At 44.9% G+C, this 19,806-nt stretch overlaps 1 protein-coding gene across 1 annotated transcript in view; it reads left to right on the forward strand.

The window, feature by feature from the left end:
- The first annotated feature begins 206 nt into the window (after positions 1-206).
- LOC8035753 (beta-1,3-galactosyltransferase 1) overlaps positions 207-19,806 on the forward strand; it is a 33,047-nt gene continuing 13,447 nt past the window's right edge. Inside the window, exon 1 of the mRNA XM_029979006.4 lies at positions 207-488. Within this exon, the coding sequence (XP_029834866.3) occupies positions 486-488 (3 nt within the window). The 5' untranslated portion in view covers positions 207-485. The remainder of the gene's footprint in view (positions 489-19,806) is intronic.

Genomic DNA, 19,806 nt, shown 5'->3' on the forward strand with positions numbered 1-19,806 from the left:
CATTAAAATGCGAAAGAAAACAAAGCGGCCGAAGTCGCGCGTTCGCGCTAACTGTGCCGCGCTCTGTACCAGCACGACGAAAGCGACGGGGGGAATCACACGCTCACCATCATCAAAAGAGGCGCTTGCGCAAAATTCACGTTCGCCGCGGGAGCTCCGTGAATACACGACGGAGCGAGATCGTGCGTGCAGGCGAGCGCGGTTCCACAGCGGCGGCAGCTATGCCTGCGTGCCCGTCTCCCTCTCGCGCGCGGGCATTTTCTAAGCGTTGGCACTTGTTGCGAATGCGGTTCCCCCGCTCCGCCCACGACGTGCGCCTTTCTTCCTCGACGTGGGCCCCCATCCGCAACACCGCGCTGTCTCCCGTGCCGCCTCTCCTTGACGGTCGCGCGAGGGCCTTCCAACGCGGGAGCGCGTCGCGCGCCCGAGACGACGCGCCGAGGCCGTACGGATGACTCGCCCAAGGCTCGGCGTCCTCGGTCGTCATGGTGAGTAGTTAAACTTTGGTTTGGACCGCGGTCTGATCGTCGTTAGGTAAAATAACTCGAAAGCGCGAACTACTGTTTTCCAGTGTGCAATGACAACGGGTGCGTGCTTGCCACTTCGGCGAGAAAAAGAAAGCACGTGAAAATCGCAGCGACAGTTAGAATGACAGCTGCCAGAAGCCAGATGTGGAACGGTGTATGCCGGATGTTTCTGCGAAGAGTTTGAAAAGTTTCTAAAACCAAGGGGGCGAAAAAAAGAAGCTAGTTGCGGCAACACACTGCCAGCCACGGCGGACATCAGAAATTACAAAAGACATTATTTAAAAATAACTAAAATTGACTTCTTCATTAGTGAAGAGAAACATAAGGTTTCGATGAGAAACTTTATGGGTTAGAGTTACTCGTGCAGCCGACGGAAGGCCGGTGATTCGAAAACGCGGATGATATTCTTTTCATTCGCGTTTTCGCATTTGGGAGAGCCAGTAGCGTTTAATCTCCCAAACTTCTGTTGTTCTTGTTGTAGTTTTATTACGCTTGCATTTATGATTGCTTGAAATGAGGCAACCTGCATGTACGATCGCGCTCAGGGTGATTTTCCTACAGGGCGCGCATGATCACCGTGTCAACGATATGCGTCAAGGTATTGTTGACCATTCAAAGTGGCCGCGGTTGGAAGCTTAGAAGCAAATGGAATAAAGCATTTTCATGCTTTATACGGTTACCATTTCAAAAACATCAGGAAGATGGAGTTGCACCACCTAGTAAGCTTCTAAATAGTTCAGTGTTGGCGAAGATGGGTCAGCCGGTTTGCCGGAAACCTGTAGCTTCTTGTCCAAGAGAGCCATCACGCGAAATGAGCGTCATTATCGTAAACACTGACCTCTGAGGGCCAAACCACGGCATACCGCACCATTCGTCTCTCCGGCCGCCAGAAATTGGCGTGCGCCACATTTTACTGATCGCATACGGGCCTCTTCAATCAATCACGACTGTACAAATAAGCGCGTCTGGTCTCCCGTTCACTTATTTGGCACCACTGGAACTTTTTTCCTACATTTTTATCTTCGTAAATCCTTAATCCCACTTGAGCCGCAAAGAGCAGCGATCGACACCAACCAACCTCAGGCACCTGCAACATGCGTGCGAAGATATATTTGTCAGCGAGCGAGTGATTGCAAGCCTGCCAAAGATACCTTCGCGACATGTGCTTGAGGTCGGTTGCTGTCGGTTGTTTAGGTTCGTCGCTCGAGTGAAACTAGGACATAAGTCTACACTTCATTTCACTTTAACAGCAACTAACCTCAAGGGTTACAAGCGCAATTGCTCCACCTTGTGTTTGATTAAGCATCGCCTACATGAACGTCCGCGCAGCGGAAGCACCAGTCAAAGCTACGCGTTCAAGCTTGTAGTATCTTAGGTTAATACACGTGATACGAAGTATATGGCCTGCAATTAATTGTTTTGCTCGAACAGGTTTCAACACTTGTCCTCTTTTACACCACGAAACCTAAAAGCTTCAAATCTCAAAACGCTCATTTGTAAAAGAAAAAAAAAAAAGAAGCTAGTGATTTTTATTTTTAGTATAATGTTATCCTCTTCTTGGGAATGCACCAGCAAATCAAGAACAACAAAAACAAACAGAAAGACCGTAAACATAAAGGCGCCATATATGTTTGCAGCTCTGATGCAAGCTTTCCAAGCACGCGCCATGCGCCACAGAGTAGCCGACGGCATCTGGTCTGTATCCCGAGATAACTCGTCCAACTTCAAACATCGACATTTGTCGTGAAAACCTGCCGCAGTCTCGACATTTCATTTGACGTACTCAGGGCCGGGCAACCTAATGATGATGATGCTTACTATGATGACGATGGTGGTGGTAGTAACGACAATGACGGTAATATGTATATTTCACCACTTTACGAAATATAAATATTTTTCATTTTATGATATATCTTGAAATTTTTTGTATCGGTAGATTCGATGATTAGAAAATTCAGGTTTCACTGTGTGGAAATGAAGCAGATGCGATTGTGGATAAGAGGCTGTTTCGGGAATAGTCAATCGCTCACTAAGAAATACAAAGCGCAGTCAATGAACGATTGGTGAAAACGTTAACAAGTGTTGCGCAGGTTGAGCAGCTCCATAGGTCCTCGTAAACTTCCGTAGAAAAGTTAAAAATGATGACTCCACGTTCCTATGAACTTGTTTGATCAGGTACACAACCTATATTAATACAGTACGTGTTTCTGCCGGCTTGCGTAAATTCATCACAATGTTGAGTTAGAAAGATGGCAAGAGCAGCGCTTTGATGTCGAGTGGCATGATTACTTCAGCTTAAATTGCATTAGACAGTAACCGAAAAGATACCCGCAAAATTTCCATTACTAGAGAAACAAAATTTCCCTGCCCCCAAAGACATGCCTCGCTAGTCACATCTCGAAAACTGTCCCAAAAATATAGTGTTTTTATTCTAGTAACTGATCCGATCGATTAAAGCTTGTTTAACTAGCCCTTTTTTAATTAATGAGCGACTTCAACAGTAAAGCAACATCGACAACAAAGTAATCTTAGTGGTTAAAGTATTTAGGGCTCAAACCGCTTCGTTCATTTTTCTAATAACTGAACTCGGTTGTGTGCTGAACTAACAGACCTTCTGCATTCAAATAACAAACAAAAAAAATACTTGAGACTGAATGCGATTGAAATATATCAAGGTGTGTCATTCGGGCACATTCACAGGCATTCCTCATGAAAATCAAGGAGATATGTTCAAACTCCTCTGTATAAATGCTGTATATTAAAAAAAAACAAAAAAACAATTCAATTGGCTTTGGAAGTGGTTTGTTTCTCGGAAATGCATTTGTTTATAACTTCGCAGCCATTTGTACGTATTACTCAAAGTTAAAAATAATAGGTCATACCTCAGAAGCTCATCAAAAAAAAAAAAAAAAAAAAAAATGCAGCGCTGATATCACTCAATGGCAGGAAAAGTGTTTTATCGCACTCACATATCAAACACAGGCTTCAGAGCAGCTGCTTGCAGTGACTGCCTATCGAAAACTTTTGGGGTTGTTATTGTCCTTGGGCACATCTAGAGCTGGCTCTTTGAAACGCCTGCTAGCGGTTAGAAAAAATGAATTCGGGTGTTTCATCGATTTTATTTTTGGTTGTGTTAATCTTATCGACTGTCCAATTGTCAAATTGCCAACTGTCCAACTTGATAATTACGAGAAAAAGACTAGCCCAGGCTAGTCTTTTTCTCATTATTAATTTGGGATTCACTTCTTGTCGGGAAACTGCAGCGTATTCCATGACCGCGAAAGATCGGAAGTTGGTAACAACTTGCGAAAGTACACGAGCGGTTATCTGAAGTGTGCAGTAGCTACCCCACATTTCTTCCGGCTTCCGTGTTGGTGTCCTTCTTTGGCCTTTTTTGTTCGTTTAATTTTATTTCACAACAACAACAGGATAAGTTATTTTTAAATCAATCATCATACCCTTCAAGTTAATTTTTTTTTTCGCAAGGGACTATCGACTGAACATTGCCTCCACAAAACAAAAATAAATAATATTAAAATAATTTGAAGAAAAGTGTATTACTCTTGGAGTTTCCCTCGACTTTACCCAAGCCTTATATTAACTTCACCACACTACTCTGCTTAATAATTAAAAAAAAAATAATGAGCCAGTCCACTTATGGCGAATTCCATGGGCGTTTTGGAGCGCGCCGGGATCAGTTGACCAGATCCGAAATGGAGCACACGATCCGAACGGGGTTCGCGCCGCCTACGGATCCCCAGTGGAATATGACCACTGCTCCGGGATCGGCGGATGCCTTCCCGTCATTCACCTGTTCGGGAATCCCCTTTCCGCGGCCGCCGTGGTCGTTTCGAAGACGTTTTCGTAATCGCGGCGCTAACACGTGTTCGACGCACGAGCGGCAGGAGTGGCTCAGGAGCTTCTAGCAAAGATTGCCGGAATGCCCGTAGCGCAGCCCAAAACCTTCTCTTCTCCTTCCTGGAAAACAAACTGGCTGTCAAACCAAGGGGTAAGGAAGCGGCCATGCGGCCATTCGAGATGGGCGAGATCAGGCGAGATGCCCCGCGAGAAAGGGAGTCACGTGTGTGCGCCGAGGGCTGGCCCGGCTGGATTCCGGTTGAATCCGCCGAAATTGTCGGAGCGCCTTTTCTCTGATCCAGATCGAGATCTGGAGCGGGAGCTAATCCAAAACAACCAGTGGAACACGTCCATCTCGATCCCGATCGCCCAGTGAAATGGGCTCGCTCCGGAAAAGTCGATCCCGGCGCGCTCCAAAACGACCAGTGGAATTCGCATTAGTGAAGGTAGATGACCAGTGAAGCTGTTTAACACACAGACGTGACACAGAATTTTGAACAAAAATACGAACTCATTTATAGTCTTGATCGGTGGTCATCGTGACGAAAGGTACGCACACACATGTCGACGACTACCACCGCCCCGTGGAGCCGGAAGAAACTAGACACACGCGACGGGACCGCCACCCGGCGGAAGGAAATGATACTAGGCACGAAAGCGCTTGGAACGTAGACGAAGAGTGGGCGGTGCGAGCCCTCTCTGATATTTTGTTGACGCACACGAAAGCTCCACGAAACTCTAGCCATAAACAGCTTTGCTGTAAAAGCGATAACATTTTACATTGTTTTGTACTGCGCAAACGATACTTTATCAAACTGCCCAGGAAATGCAGTAAAAGTTTTATATGAATATTTTTATTGAAACCCTTTCTTCTGTAGTGACTGAGAGCTTAAGCAACGCAGTGTGTGGCGTGCTTTCTGAGCATCTCAATATCACTCCCTAGCGAATCAGATTGCGGCATCTGTAATATTTACTTTGTATGGTTATTATTGAACGCTACACCTTTTGTAGATATATCTGTATTTGTGTGTGTAAACATTCAGTCTCTTCTTTTTTTTCTTTTTTGTTTCAAGGTTAATTTTTTATGTACTGTTTTTTTTCCCACTCCTGCTTGGGCCAACCAGTGACCTTCAGTATGTTCTAAATAAACACATAAATTAAAATACGTGCATAAACATAATAACACCCTCGGTAACTGCTTTCCCCGTTCAAAAGCTAATGAATCAATCACATTCGTTCGTCCCATTTCCCATGCGGTGTACGCGTAATCGAAGTAAATAGATAACAGATGAGTGGCGCCTGTTTCGCTGCTTACAAATTGATATACAGGCGAAAAAGTTCGTAGGGTTCGCTCAGAAATGCAATCACATTTAATACCATAATAATATTAATAAGAATATTGCTAAGAATAAAAATTATTCGATAAAAGCTGGTACTGTTACATCCAGGCTGCCGCTTGCACTGTACCATCCAAATACCTTTGCGAGGATAGCCGGATCTTGCGACCTAGAAGGGTTACACTGGAGTCTATAGTGTAACCCAAGCGTAGTCACGTGGTCGTTCAGACAGCGAGAAGTCTGCTGCCGAGCTGGGTTGAGTTATGATGACACTTAACACACGGCCGCTGAACGCATTGGCCAAGCCAATCTTTCAATTTTTTTCCCCAGGCTCCCTTCAGGTTTCTTTTTAAGCGTTTTTTTTGTAGCCTCTCCTCTTGATATCACTATACTACTTTGAAGAACGCAAACAGGCTCATAATTATGAGCAGTGGATCACTGCTATTTTGTGTGCGGGAACGGAATACATGCATTCCGTTCGCGGCTTATTCAATTCTTGTAGAAGGAGTGAATTTATGCTAATGCATGTAAATAGAGTGTGCATAATACCCAAATATTTCCCACAATGTACCCATTTCACTAACACTGTATAGGCAGTATTCACTGGCGGCCATATCTGTGTGCTTGGTTGCTGAGCGCGTGCTGACGGCGAGCTTCAACAGTTCCTTCGCCACGTGCACTCCGCACCATCAAGATTGCCGATCTTAGCAGCCTATTAATGTAAGCTCGTTCTGAGCATGCGCCCTAAACATCACCCTCAAATATGACGTCCAGTGAATGCCCCCTCTTAGCGATGTGCGCTACCAAAAGCGTCGTTGCGGTCAGCTTTCCACGATTGGCCAAACCATGGGCATATGAGCGTTGTCAGATTGTCAACTTTGACGGTGTTAGTTTCGGATTGCGATGGCTCTTAGCTTGCACTGCGCTTTTCAAACACATGATCGAACTCGTCGTCGCACCTGAAGTAAGTAGCCAGGGTAACAACTGGTGACGTCACGGGGAGGCAAATCCCAGTCGTGACGTCACGGATGGAAACCATAAGAGGGCGCCACCTAAACATCTCGGCACTACGAGCGCCACACTAAGCACGCGCTCTACAGATCGTCCTCTTCTTGCGACACATGTAGCCCCACGCGTCCCTATTTCAGCGCCTTGAAATTCTAGTGGCACCGAAAACAAGAAAGACATTCAAAAGATGTATGCGCCTGTTTGTCTTCGCCTTTCATTGTATCCTCCCAGTACCGAAGCCTCCTGGTGGTCGACAGGCCCTCGGTCTATCTGAAGCATGCTATCCACGCTCGTTTGCGTCTGTGCTCATATATTTTTTTTTTACTTCGTACATAATGCCAGACGTGAGGTTAAAGAAAAAAAAACAGAAAAAGATGGTATTATTTAGTGTTAAAAGTAAAAGCGACCTCAACAATAAAAATAAAATTAAAAAACACACACATTTCTTTTTTTATACACAGCATCTGTGTACACAACATTTCATTCGTCGACACATTTAACGAAAGAAAGTTTCCAAAAGAGTTTGTGTTAATGCGATGAGGCATAATTAATTTGTTGTGATTTCTCTAGTTGTGTTATCACACTTTGCATACCTAACCTATTTCCGAAGATCAATAAACTAATAGGTAGCAGCTTATAAAAAAAAAAAAGTGTCCCAATCAACGTAATTCTGGTACTTATGGGCATAAGGTTTGCATCTGAATCCTGTAGCCGGAAAGAGCTCGTGCTAGTCGGTCGTGAATCGTTAACTCGCTCGTGAAAATAACGGAAGCAGTGCAACTCTTCCTGCAATCAGACCGGAAGAAACGTGCCACCTTTCCGCCCAGGAAACAGAAAGCATACGAGTCTGCGCCGACGGATTACGCTTGTCACGCAGGTTCATCCGCTTGTTACCTCTATCGCGAAATCCAGAACACTGCAGGTTCGACAGCTTGTCTTGCAAACGCTCAGTGAGACGCCGCTTTCGTGTCACATACGCGTGCGCGGCGAGCTAGGTGGCGCCACGGGATTCGATAGCGTTAGGGGAGCAACGGTCTTGGCCTAATGTTCACGCCCAACATCGTAAAAAAAAAAAAAAAAAAAAAAATCAGTTGTTTTTTGTAGTGATACGATTTTTTTGTTTTTGTGTGGTAAATTAAGAGATAAGTATATTCAACTTAAGATAAGTTAATTGTTATTTTATAGCCGCCTACTTGCTATTGTATCCTACGTCACCAAGAAAGTCAACTTACGGTTCTTAGAGAAACTGAACACATTTACACTTTTCACCGCAGCACCCGTGACGCGAACCGACCGCAGAGGGAAGGACGCCGCGATCTAATCAGCCCTGCCGGGTCGTTTTCAAGCTATCAGTGACTGTCGTGCTTCACCGACTCCTAATTCTGACGTCAGGCCAAAGCAAAGGCAACACACTGTCTGTAAAAGAGGGCGGGGCACGCCCGAATGCCTCACTTTTTCGAAAAATGGGTTCCCGCGCATGCGCACTGGCAGGGCAACCATGTTCGATCACATAGAGAGGAGATAGGCGTAGATGGGTGTCGCTATCCGCAATGATCGTCTTCAAGTGCCGTATCTAACGACGCCGACTTCACGTTAATGCTCGACCGCAGTATTAATCAACAGCGATCGACTGTTCCAAACTCTCTTGTTTGCAAGGATTCGGGGTGGTTCCTCGACACTCGCCGCTTCCGAATAACGCTGCCATATCGCCCCAGTCTGTATATGCCGCTCTCAATGGCAGACGTACGAACAGAGTTCCAGACGTGCCATCTCGAGCGAGCGGCGGAATAAATCATTCCTCGGACTAAAAAAAAAGCGAAGGTTTGTCGGCAGAAGGGCCTTTCAAAACCAGGGTCGTTGCGAGAGAGAGCCGCTTACGTCATGCGGGCGTTTACACGTTCAGCTGCGCGTACACGGAGAAGGCCGTCGCCGTCCAGCGCTTCGGTGCCGCGGTTGCCTCGACCCTTCCGCAACCTGTCAAAGCTCGCTTCTCGTCACGGTTAAGCTCGGGCGCGTAGTACAGGCAGACTGCAGCACACTTTGCACATGCACACGCATGTGCATGTGTGTATACATGCTCACGGTGTCACCGTGACGAGTGCGGGTAATTAAATGCTACGCACTTCCTTGAAGCAGACAAAAAGCTGTGCTTCGAGCCTTCAACGGCGTGGGAGGCGTTTATTCAACGCGCTAGGGCTTGTGCAGGAAGCAGCTTCCGAAGCTGCGTCCAGCACACGAGCCCCTAGCCTTTGTTGCCTATGTTTCGTGTTGTTATGGAGCGCCAGAAGGGGAGGTGTGACAACCGCGCGGGTGAGCGCAGGCCCGCGCTTCGAGCCTGAATAACGGAGCATACCTACTCTGTACGCTGGGAGCGCCATTTTTCATTCCATGGGGACAGAAGAGAAGAAACGAAAGAAAGGCGTATTGAGTATTTATATCAGTCTTTGGAGGAATTGTGTGGTTGTAAATAGAATAGGCGACCCTTATATTAGTTATCATATTCCTTGCCCGATTCGTTTCATTTAAAACCCTCTGTACCCCCTTTAAAAATTAAAAAATAAAAAAAAACCTGGTTGTGGTTGTGGCGCTGCTGCCAGCCTACATATATGATACCATGATGATATAGACGCTTTCCAGCAGATGTGCATGGGCGCAGTCATAACTGACGTTTACGTTTTGTTTTCTTTCGTTTTGTTCGTTTCACTTCATTACTGTAGTTGCGTGGCAGGATTGGACCTTTTAGGCGCCACAGCGTTCTTGTCCCAAAAGCAAGCTATGTGTGACTTCGTTAATAACCATTGCAGTGGTGTGTGTATATATGTTTACACAGCCTGAACTTGGTCTGCCTCAACGGGCGACTTGTCTCCCAGCTGTAGATGAGAAATTCAGCCAGTGCAGTACAACCGCTAGCCTGGGGTCTGTAACGTGCACCACGCTGTGTGTGATAAACGACCTTACGCCGATATGATGCTCATCCAGATTGAAACGGGGATTGAACCCAGGATCACTGGGTTCTGCAGCGCGAACTTTCGCTCCACGTGCTCCGAGCTGTAACCATTTCAGTAGCTGGGTATCTCGGTGAAGTAAAAGAGGGTCGATAATGGCGAAGCAAGAGACTCAAGTTAGCGTGCAGGAAAAGGGTCTAGACGCCGAGGCACGACGCGTAGGACCTCTCTCCGCCTCTGAAAGAAGTGAGCAACTTCCACGTATTTTCTTATAGCCTACCATTTTATTGTCAGTGTGAACGCTTTATCATCCTTCCCCTGCTCTATTGGCAATTAAGGAAACTTAGGCTTCCACCGCGCTTTCTACTTAGCATCGAAGTAGACGCCCACTCTAATATAATCTTGGTCGTGATGTCAGGGATAGGAACCAAAGGAGGACGCCACAGAAACATCTCGTCGCCAATAGGCATGAGAGGATAATCTCCTGATCCGGGAAAACTATAGAGCAGAAAAAAGGACCCGTGACTATTGAATTCAACTGTCTGTGTTAAACTCACGACCCCTCTTGCTCTGTATCGCAACAGAAAGTTTCCCTGGGTGCACACAAACTGTGATGCTACTGTAACAGTTTATTTCGTCGGCCTACCTAAATTATCTGTCTTTTTTCCCCTGCTGTGCTCGGTGAACCTAAAGAACCGCACGAATTCATCAGCAGCCTTTTACGGATGAACTTTACGAGACAAGCACGCCTCGGAACGTAGAGGATATCAAATTTTGCAGCTAAGCGAGGAGAAGGAGAAGACCTCGTGTAATTAAAACAAGCGACAAAAAACAGCATCATAAATCACGAGCATATATGTTCACGCCGCAACACCGCGCATTCACTCGCGTGATCGACTTCGTTTAATTACGGGAGAATCTGTGAGGAGTCGGCGGAGAAGTTTGTTTACGACACCGTAAATCCTTCACCCGACTCCAATTCACAAACAGGTATGCCACCCACGCCCGGTGTCTGCAGCATCCATCATGCATATATAGAGCAGCCATGGCTGCAGTTTCGTCTTTTGATGTCCCCGCACAACGTGAACAGCAAACTTACTCTCTCAGAAGACGTGACCAAGAAGGTCATTGATGGCAGTCTGTTGGCACGCCTTAGCGGTCGCACATCTTCACAAAGGCGCTTGTTTGTCACCGGATGGTGACAAAGAAAGAGTAATTAAACACATAGGTAGCCGAGGCTAATTGGAATAGCCCGAAAGAAGAGCTTGCGACTCCTTCCTCCCTCCCTCCCTCCCCCCTTAAAAACTATGTCTCTTCGCGAAACCTTATTTGTGGACTGCAAGATCTTCCGTTTTAGTTAACTCATTTCATTTATTTATCCTCAAGGCACGTATAGCGTTGGAAATGGAGGGTAGGGAAACACTGATTAACAAGTAAGTACATCCGGGGGGAAAAATAACAGGAAAATGCAAGTTAACATGTTAAACAACGTTTTCCTGAAAAAGATCACAGTAGCTAGGTAATCGAAACAACAGAAGTACTTTCAGACACAGCAAACTTTCCTTCTGTGCGAAGGCTCCTGCATCATGTAAAACACAACAACTACCGACAGACATTCGAAAAAAGCCTTTTCATATGCTGTTGGGCGCCACGAAGCAGTGACAGAAAAGAATATGTTTGTAAACAAGCGACGGCTGAATAATGATCTGGTTGCCAAAAGGCTGTTTCTGTAGTTACGTCGTTAAACAGGGGTGGTTTTCTTTCCTTTTTCTTTTCTTTTAGCAAATGGGGCTAAGTTATTACGAGTGAGGGAACCACCTGCGGAGCGTCAAAGCACGTTAACTACGAGCGTTTGGCGATGACGCGCGAGCTTCGTTTCGGAAAACTCGCACTGTGTATGCACTCGCGTGCGACGGTGTCCCACTTGCGCCGGCGCAACAAGAGCTATGGCTTGCTTAATTTATTGCATTTTAACAATAAATAACGGCCGACGCACGCGCAGTACTTCAGCCGTCTTCCACCACCGGGCTTTCCTTGCGTGTTAACCTAGGCTCAATAATCGAATTGCTTCTCCCGGACAGAAATGCAGAAGACGGGAAACCTAAAGTGCCTCAACGTCCTTCTGTTTACCGGTGATGTCATTCTTTGTATACTATGACGCAGCCGATGCTAAAAGCGCGAGCTCCGGGCTCTCAACGTCCCTGCCAAGCACGCGCGCTCGCGCAGTGCACGCAGTTTAGGGCCACATGCTCGCACTTGTAGCATTGGGTTTGTCTGAACTTAAGGTGCAACCCCACCATGCATGACGTTTTGGTGCTTTTCCGACGGCTTATAACTTTCTTTCTATGTATCTTACAATTATAAAATTAGTGTCAAATTAAAGAGCAGTTTTTCAACAATGCTTTAATGTCTTGATATCACAATTATTTTTAGTGGTTATTTAATTATTTGGCTTTTAATAGACCAAAGTCTCTAATATTGAAAAAATTATTTCTTGAGTTATAACGTCCCATCGTCCAGGATATTTTACGTGAGCGTTCGGTTAGATGTAGTAACATAAAAAAGTGAGCAACGAACTGTACAGATAATGTATATTTTAAAACAAACAATAAAGTTTAAAATTGTAATATTTTATGGCGCTATAAAAACGAAATCACGTCAACTAATCAAAATAACGAGACATTAAATTATGAAGCATCCTTTGATATTACATTTTCCAGAACTTCCATATCGATATATTACACGTTAAGAATGTTATAAGACCTCAAACTTTTCCCATTCAGTTACGGCAAATTGTAGTTGCTTAATATAAAGTACAGATGGCGACACGTGTTCAAGAAGAGCTTGACGTGCATTTTCCGTCGTGTGCCGCTTGGAACGCCACGTGAAAGACAGAAAAGGCGCCAGATGTCAGGGTGTCAGATGCCTGGATGCGCGTGTGTATGAAGGCACTCTATGCCTGGATGCCCGGAGTGAGCGAGCCAGAGATGTCAGAAGAACAAGCGCGAGGCTGCGGGTGCACCACAGCTACTTTTGCGCGCATTCTACTGTGCGTCGGTACACATGCCCGACGCGATCCAAATGAAATGGGCGCCATGAAATGCATTCTGCCATTTCAGATTCCGCCACGTATGCGAAAACATTTTAATGTTTTTATCACTTGCATACATCATTTACAATGTCAAACTATGCTCGTCGGAATTGTTCGACTATATTTTGTTTCAAAAACCACCTCGGTGGCTCTTAAGTGGCAATGACATTAAAACGTCTCAGTTTCTCTCAGCCTACGTGCTGGCCCATGAATCTATATTTGTCGGGTTTAAATATCGGCCGAGGTGCCCGCAATCCGACGGAGGCCAATCTGAGATTTCGGTTGCACGTCAAAAGATCTACGGTTAGTCAAAATAAACCCGCAATAATTTTTTTTTTATTTGAGCGTGTTAAGTGCTTTTTGTTGGTTTGGCTTGTGAAACCCTAAGATCTGAATATTTGCTTTGCTTTACCTTAGTTCGGAGCGCAACCAACGCTACGGGCTGATGAAGCCTCTGAAGCAGCAACAAGAGCGCGAAGTTAAGCTGTTCCTTCTCTTTCTGTGCCTATGCGGTCGGGCTAAACTGGACCCACTAAATAAGCAACGCTACATACAGATATGGATGCTTAAAATGATGGTTGTCAGTTATCTGAAGCTTTATCTGAAATCAAAGGAAACGCTTTTCCGTCCTCCACAAATATTTAAACAGTTCGCGACAAAGCAAAGCAATACTACGTGAGATTCCTGACACCGAAACTATCGCTGAGGAAGTCGCACTTCTGAATCATGACGACCGGCAGTTGCATTTGATTTGTTACTAATAGGGAGGCCGCGAACTTTTTTCGAATCGAAGCTCCGATGATCGAATCAAGCGGTTCGAAAGATTTTGATTTTTCGAATTGTCTATATCCTAAAATTCGACGGAGGTCGAATTTTTTAACTTGTTAAGCTAAGAAGTTCGACGCTTTTCGAACCGTCGAACTTATTACGCTAAAAAATTCGATATTTTTCGAACTTTCGAACTTATTGCGCTGCAAGGTTCGATGCTTGTCGAACTTTCAAACTTGACTGACCAAATATCGATGAATTTCGAACTTTCGAATTTATTTATCAAGAGAATTCGAAGAGTTTCGAACTTTCAAACTCTGAAAAGTCAGAAGTTCGACGAACTTCGAACTTTTAGGGTAAAAGTTCGACGTTCGTCGAACTTCGAAAGACCGGCGGACGGTTTAATTTGATTTCAAGTAGTGGGGTACATTCGTAATTTTTTTTTTTCGAACTTTTACGAAAGACAATGTCGTTTATTTCAATGTTCTGGCATGCTTAGGTTTAAAGAAATAAATCCCCGAAGGGGCGAGGAAGGACGACGGGTTTTTGACGATTGTCGTTTGTGCCAGATTTGAAGCACGCTGCAGCCGGAGCTATTTATGGTAGATATGTTATACTTTTTAAAGAATGATCTATGTATAGCCTAGGTAAGTGCCGTCTTAAGATGTGATTATTGTTATTCAACGTGAGTTTTGAAGAAATGTCCAAACATGTATCTGCATGCAATTATGACCTAAACTTGATATTTATTTTCGTCTAAGTTGTTTGAGGTATCGCATTTAAAATAACACCACAGACAGTACATATCATTGCCATCTGCAGAATACAAAATAATATATTTATTGTTTTTTCACGTTAAGGAATAAATTACCTCATGGGAGAAGATTTCTAATAGTGCTCAAGTTCAGCACGTCATTAAAAGAAAACATTTTTTTTTTTCGCTTCACGTTCCTGGGACGTGTTTCTTTTAGCCTGTACACATTTTGGTAAAAGAAACTGTTTCGAAGTTCTGGACCTCTGAATATGCAAGAATAGAACACTTCCGACGAATTCTTGATAGTTTTTTTTTTCTCCTGCTTTTTATTCCCGCATTTATTCTTTTTTTTTTTTTTTTTTTTTTTTACTATCGGCACACAGGTGTTTAGGTCGAAAAGACAGCTTTGAACTTCCGAACCACTAAGCATGTGACGAGCAGTGCCTTCTGACAACGAGTTTCTAGCAATGACCATCTACGCAACCTTTTATGCAGTGAAGAGCGACAGTAGCTATAGATGTGCATAAATAATTTCAGATTAATATAAGCTCGACCACGCCCTCTTCCCCGTATTGTTTTCTTTAACAGTCCGAAATACCTGCAAGGAGAAGAGGGAGGCTGAAGCCCCCTCCCCCCCCCCCCGCCCCCCCCCCCTCCCCCCCCGCTACCCTCTTTCCCCCCGTTTCTCCTCTTCCGACGCCACTTGCAAATACTTTACGCTAGTAAAGTATTTGCCACTTGTATGGTAGAACGCTCCTCGACCTCGAGTTGTGTCGGCTTTTGTGCTTTTTGCGAGGCGATTCCTCCGTCCCAGAAAATAAACCTCCAGGACAATTATAAACTTCACCGGATCGGATTACTACCAGCGTGCAAGGGGTGGCGAGTTAGTTTGCCAGGTCGCTTCAAGGTTGTTCTGGGCCTCAACCTCCTGCTCGCCCCTGGTCGTTTCGAACTGGATGAGCCTCGTAAAACAGTGTATTCGTGCAATCACTACTGCGTGATGCAGGTTAAAGACCCCCCCGGGGCTGGCGGTCACAATTCTGCACTGGCAAATATTCTAGCACGTCCAGGACACTCGTCGTCTCATTTAATTGCCTGACCAACTTCGCAGAATCTAGATATCACACCCTAACTTTTCTAAACTTGATTTTGTGAAAACCAGTGAGTCGTGAAAACTTTATTTGAAACTGAAACTGTGGAAAAACTTGAAAATCGGACTTCGAACTCTGAAAACTTGGATTAGAAAGAAATTCAAAATCTTCAGTTTTTTTTTTTTTTTTTTTTTTTTTTTTAATTTAGCGTTAAAAGAGAATCGAAACCTTTGAACTTTTCGAACTTTCTGCAAAAATAAATTCGCAATCTTCGAATTGTTCGAACTTCATGTCTATAAAAATTCGAAGCGTTCGAAGTTTTTGAATTTCTTTTACAAAGAATTTCGAAATCTTCGAATTTATCGAACCTGAAGTAAAAAAAATATTCGAAATATTCGAATTCGAAATTTTAGAAACCGTGAAAGCTTCGAAATTTTCGAATTCGAAACTCCGCTGTGGTCAAAAGTTGCGAATTTTTCGAAATCGAACCTCGGTCGGTACGAAAATATCGAAAATTTTTCGAAATCGAACCTCAGTTCGCTTCGCAAATATCGAAACCTTTCGAAATCGAACCTAGGGTGGTTCGCGACATCCCTAGTTACTAACCACCAACATGGCGGCGCCCAAAACAATATCGGGGGAAAAATTGCAGATACTCTAAAGCGCGAGACACATGCGCGAAAAATCCATCCGATCCGACGTCCGATCCGGCAGTACGACTGCCTGATCCGAAAAATTTGGTCGCTTCAGGCGTCGGATCGGCGATCCGACGTGCGTCCAACGCGCCAGATAGTTTCGCACGGCGGACGGATTGTCCGATGCGTCCAGCCAATGACAGCACAGCTAGCGCGAACGTCATGATGACGCACTGAGTCTGGCGGGACGAAGCGAACGCGATAACGGGGCGGGCGAGGGGAAGCCGGACGCGTGAATCCCGCTGACCCATTCGAGAAAGATGGCCCCAGCAAAGAATGCACGCGCTATTGAGAACGAGCTCGTAATTTTGCTCGTGCGAGTTGAACCGTCAATCTGGGACTAGAGATGACCTCCGGGGTCCGCTGAAACGCTTGGATCTCCTGGGTCCTGGGCGGAGCCGAAAGGATCGTCGTGTCGCATGTAAGGTCGGAAGCGTGTGTCTCAAACTGTCGCGTGCGGCAATTCGGAGCGGCGTTCGGACTGTCGGTTCGGACGTCGGATCGGATGAATTTTTCCCGCATGTGTCTCGCGCTTCAGTGTAGCTCATTTGGTCTAGCTGACAGGATAAATCAAGTGCGGTACGGGGATTGTTGGCCGAGTGTGTTGTGGCACCGCAGATCTGGGGTGCTATGTTGCGCTTTTTGGACTCCCATGAGACTAGGGAGAAGGAAGTGACGTAAACGACACAACAAACGCAGATTGGGTGTCGATTTCGTTTTCTTCTGTCAACATCCAATCTGCGTTTGCTGTGTCGTTGACGTCACTTCCTTTTCCCTAGTCTCCTGGGAGTCCAAAAAGCGCAACATAGCACCCCAGAGCACGTGGAGAAATGCTCGAGTGCGAGCCGTTCAAAGCACGGAGCTCCCGCTGCAGAGCGTGTAGGGACTAAATTAGGGTGCCTCAATGTCCTTCTGTTTAGGGTGATGCCACCCTTTGTAGTACCCGATGCCGACAGTGCACGCTCACGGGGAAAATACAAAGAAATCAACGAAAACAAAATGTCGACATAATACAGTCAACGCCACAAACGCGTGCAGGGCCACGCTCTTTCACGCGCTTCTGAACAAAAAATAAAAATAAAAGTGTGAGACAAAATGGCCGGATGTCTCCACCCTAAGCAAAGCGCACATGAAGGCACCCTAGACTAAATCCCCTCGATGTATTTGCGTTGGTCTTTCAAATAACCTCAAAGGTGCCAGTGCACGAGGCCCGTGTCTCGACCGGCCCTTGGACACAAATGGCGACGCAGCACTAATACATTCGAGTTGCCCGTGTGGCACGCGTGCCACACGGTCAACTCGAATGTCATTTACAACGAATGACATTCACCTGATCAACGAATCGGCTCGCGATCTGTCGCGCGTGAAACGCCCCACGCTCGGAGTGTCGCGCGCTGATTGTCCGATCCTTCAAATGTCATTCGTTGTAAATGGAATTCGAGTTGCCCTTGAGGCCCGGGCACCGTGGGCACGGGTATATAGACGCTTTACACACACGCCCAATTACAGCCACCATTGCTGACCTTCTCTTGTCTTACCGAGATGCTGAGCAACTGAAACGGTAGTTGACGATCCTCTACAAAGGCCGATGCTTTAGAAAAGGACACAGTTGAATCTAATGTGGCAATAACCTGGCCTTCAATGGTAAAAATGAAGTGAAATGAACGAAATAAGGGGAAACAAAAACTGAAGGTCAGTTATGGCGGCGTCCATGCACAGCTGCTGCAAAGCGTCTATAATGACTGGCCCTTGAAAGCGAATGGCGGCGGAGCGCCTGCTCGTGGCACGTGTCTTGCACGTTTTCACAATAATGGTTGGCAGTACTTGTAAAAAACGCCTTTATCAAGGGGCTTTAGCAGGGACCCTGGGTTCAGTCCCCCATCTGCAACCTACCGTCGTGCGATCGTGTATCACATATACTGCGCAACGCACATTAAACAGCTAACAGTTGCACTGCACTTTTTATAACCTTCATCGGGTAACAATGTCGTCCTACGAAATTGCTGCTCTCCAAAAAAACTAACGACTAATTTTGAATGCGCCGTTACATCGCATTTTTAATGTGTGTTCGCGTTCTTTTTTATTTTTATTTTTGTCCACATCTTTTATTATGTGGCTCTTACTTACAATGAAACAGACTATAGTTGTCAGACTTCTGGAAAAATACTATATAACTAAGAAAATGGCACGTAAACGTAAAAGTAAAAAAAAGAAAAACGCATAGGCGCACTTATTCAAAATATTTGAAATAATAGAATTGATTATAATTGTGTTTTCAAAGGTTTGAGCGCCCCAGCCGCTATAAAAGCGAGCTCGGTGCTTTGGATGGTGCGCTTGTTCACTGGAAGTGTAGTTCAGAACAGTATGCTCGCACTTGTATATTCCGCTTCGCTCGCAGTATAAAATCAAATACTTTATTGGTAATGTATTTAGTGAAACAAAGCTTACCGTCTGTATATGTGCAAAGCCCTCAGTTTTCACGTGATTACACGCTTGTATATCATTATTGTTTTCGTTTCCCACAGCGATTCAGTTCGTGCTCGTTTGTGTGCTACATGAATTATTAGATGCCAAGGTAACCCAAGAGCATCCCTTTTCGCGGATTCTAAAAAAAAAAAAAAAAAGAAGAAAACCTATGCAACTTGTTACGTGTGCCACAACCAATGGAAATTATTCTAAGCTTCACATATGACCGCTTGCCTGACTGAACATTGTTGTTTGTCAAGAACATTTGCGATCGTATAAAATCACATGGGAAAAACTCGTTCTAAGCTCACGACCGTTGGCATGCAGTGAATACTCATAATCGACGCCGAGAAGATTGGTGGCCGTCAGCAGGTGGAGTTTTTCTACCAATTCAGAGTTAGAATGTTTCCTTCTTTCTGTTGTAAGCAATCAGGAGACAACTTACACCAAATCTTAGGGTAATAAATTACTATGAGCATTCAAACACAATGGCCTGAGCAGTATATGTGTACAAGCTTTAGCTTTTGATGCACCCTTAACTTTTGACACGCTCAACGCTAGTGTAAAACGTAGGGCTGTTTCATTCTTAATCAGCGTACCATGTGCGTGCTTACACTATATTTTATACAACGTCAAAGCCTACCCGCTTGCATCGTTTTCATTTTTGCACTACTACTTGCGCGTGAATCACCAAATTAAGACTGGAACAGGATGTCACAAAAACAATTTAAAGGGTTGTTTTTTTACCGCAAAAAAAACAAACAAAAAAAACTACGCATTGCCTAACGCTCATTCTCCGCTTAAAGGTAGCGCTAGGTCACAACCAGATGCCAAAGTTTCATCCCGAACGCACACCTTATTCAAAAGCTAGAAGTGATTTTGTGAACATTCCAATGGGAAAAATGGAGCCCATTTTTGCCTGTTTTTCGTTTCTGGTGCCATAAAGCCCCATGTATACGGAAAGTCCGTCGGCCGCTATTTTCCCATTGAACTTTTCAGAAAATCCCTTTTAATTTTCGAAGAAGGTATCGTATTGGTCTGAAACTTTGACATCTAGTTGTACTTCTAGCGCTACCTATGGACGGAGAATGAGCGTTCGGCGATGCTTAGTTTATTCTTGCGGTAAAAAGAGACCCTGTATTTTTTCTTTTCTGACGCACTGCAAGTTGCTTAAACTATGTGCAAAAGCTATCAACAGACCCAGAATCTTTGCCTGGTCAGTCATTGCATTTATCACCGAATTCGTATTAAAATTAGTAATTATTC

This window comes from Ixodes scapularis, unplaced genomic scaffold (genome assembly GCF_016920785.2).
Source record: "Ixodes scapularis isolate PalLabHiFi unplaced genomic scaffold, ASM1692078v2 PGA_scaffold5__190_contigs__length_132052651, whole genome shotgun sequence".
Classification (NCBI taxonomy): Eukaryota; Metazoa; Arthropoda; class Arachnida; order Ixodida; family Ixodidae; genus Ixodes; species Ixodes scapularis.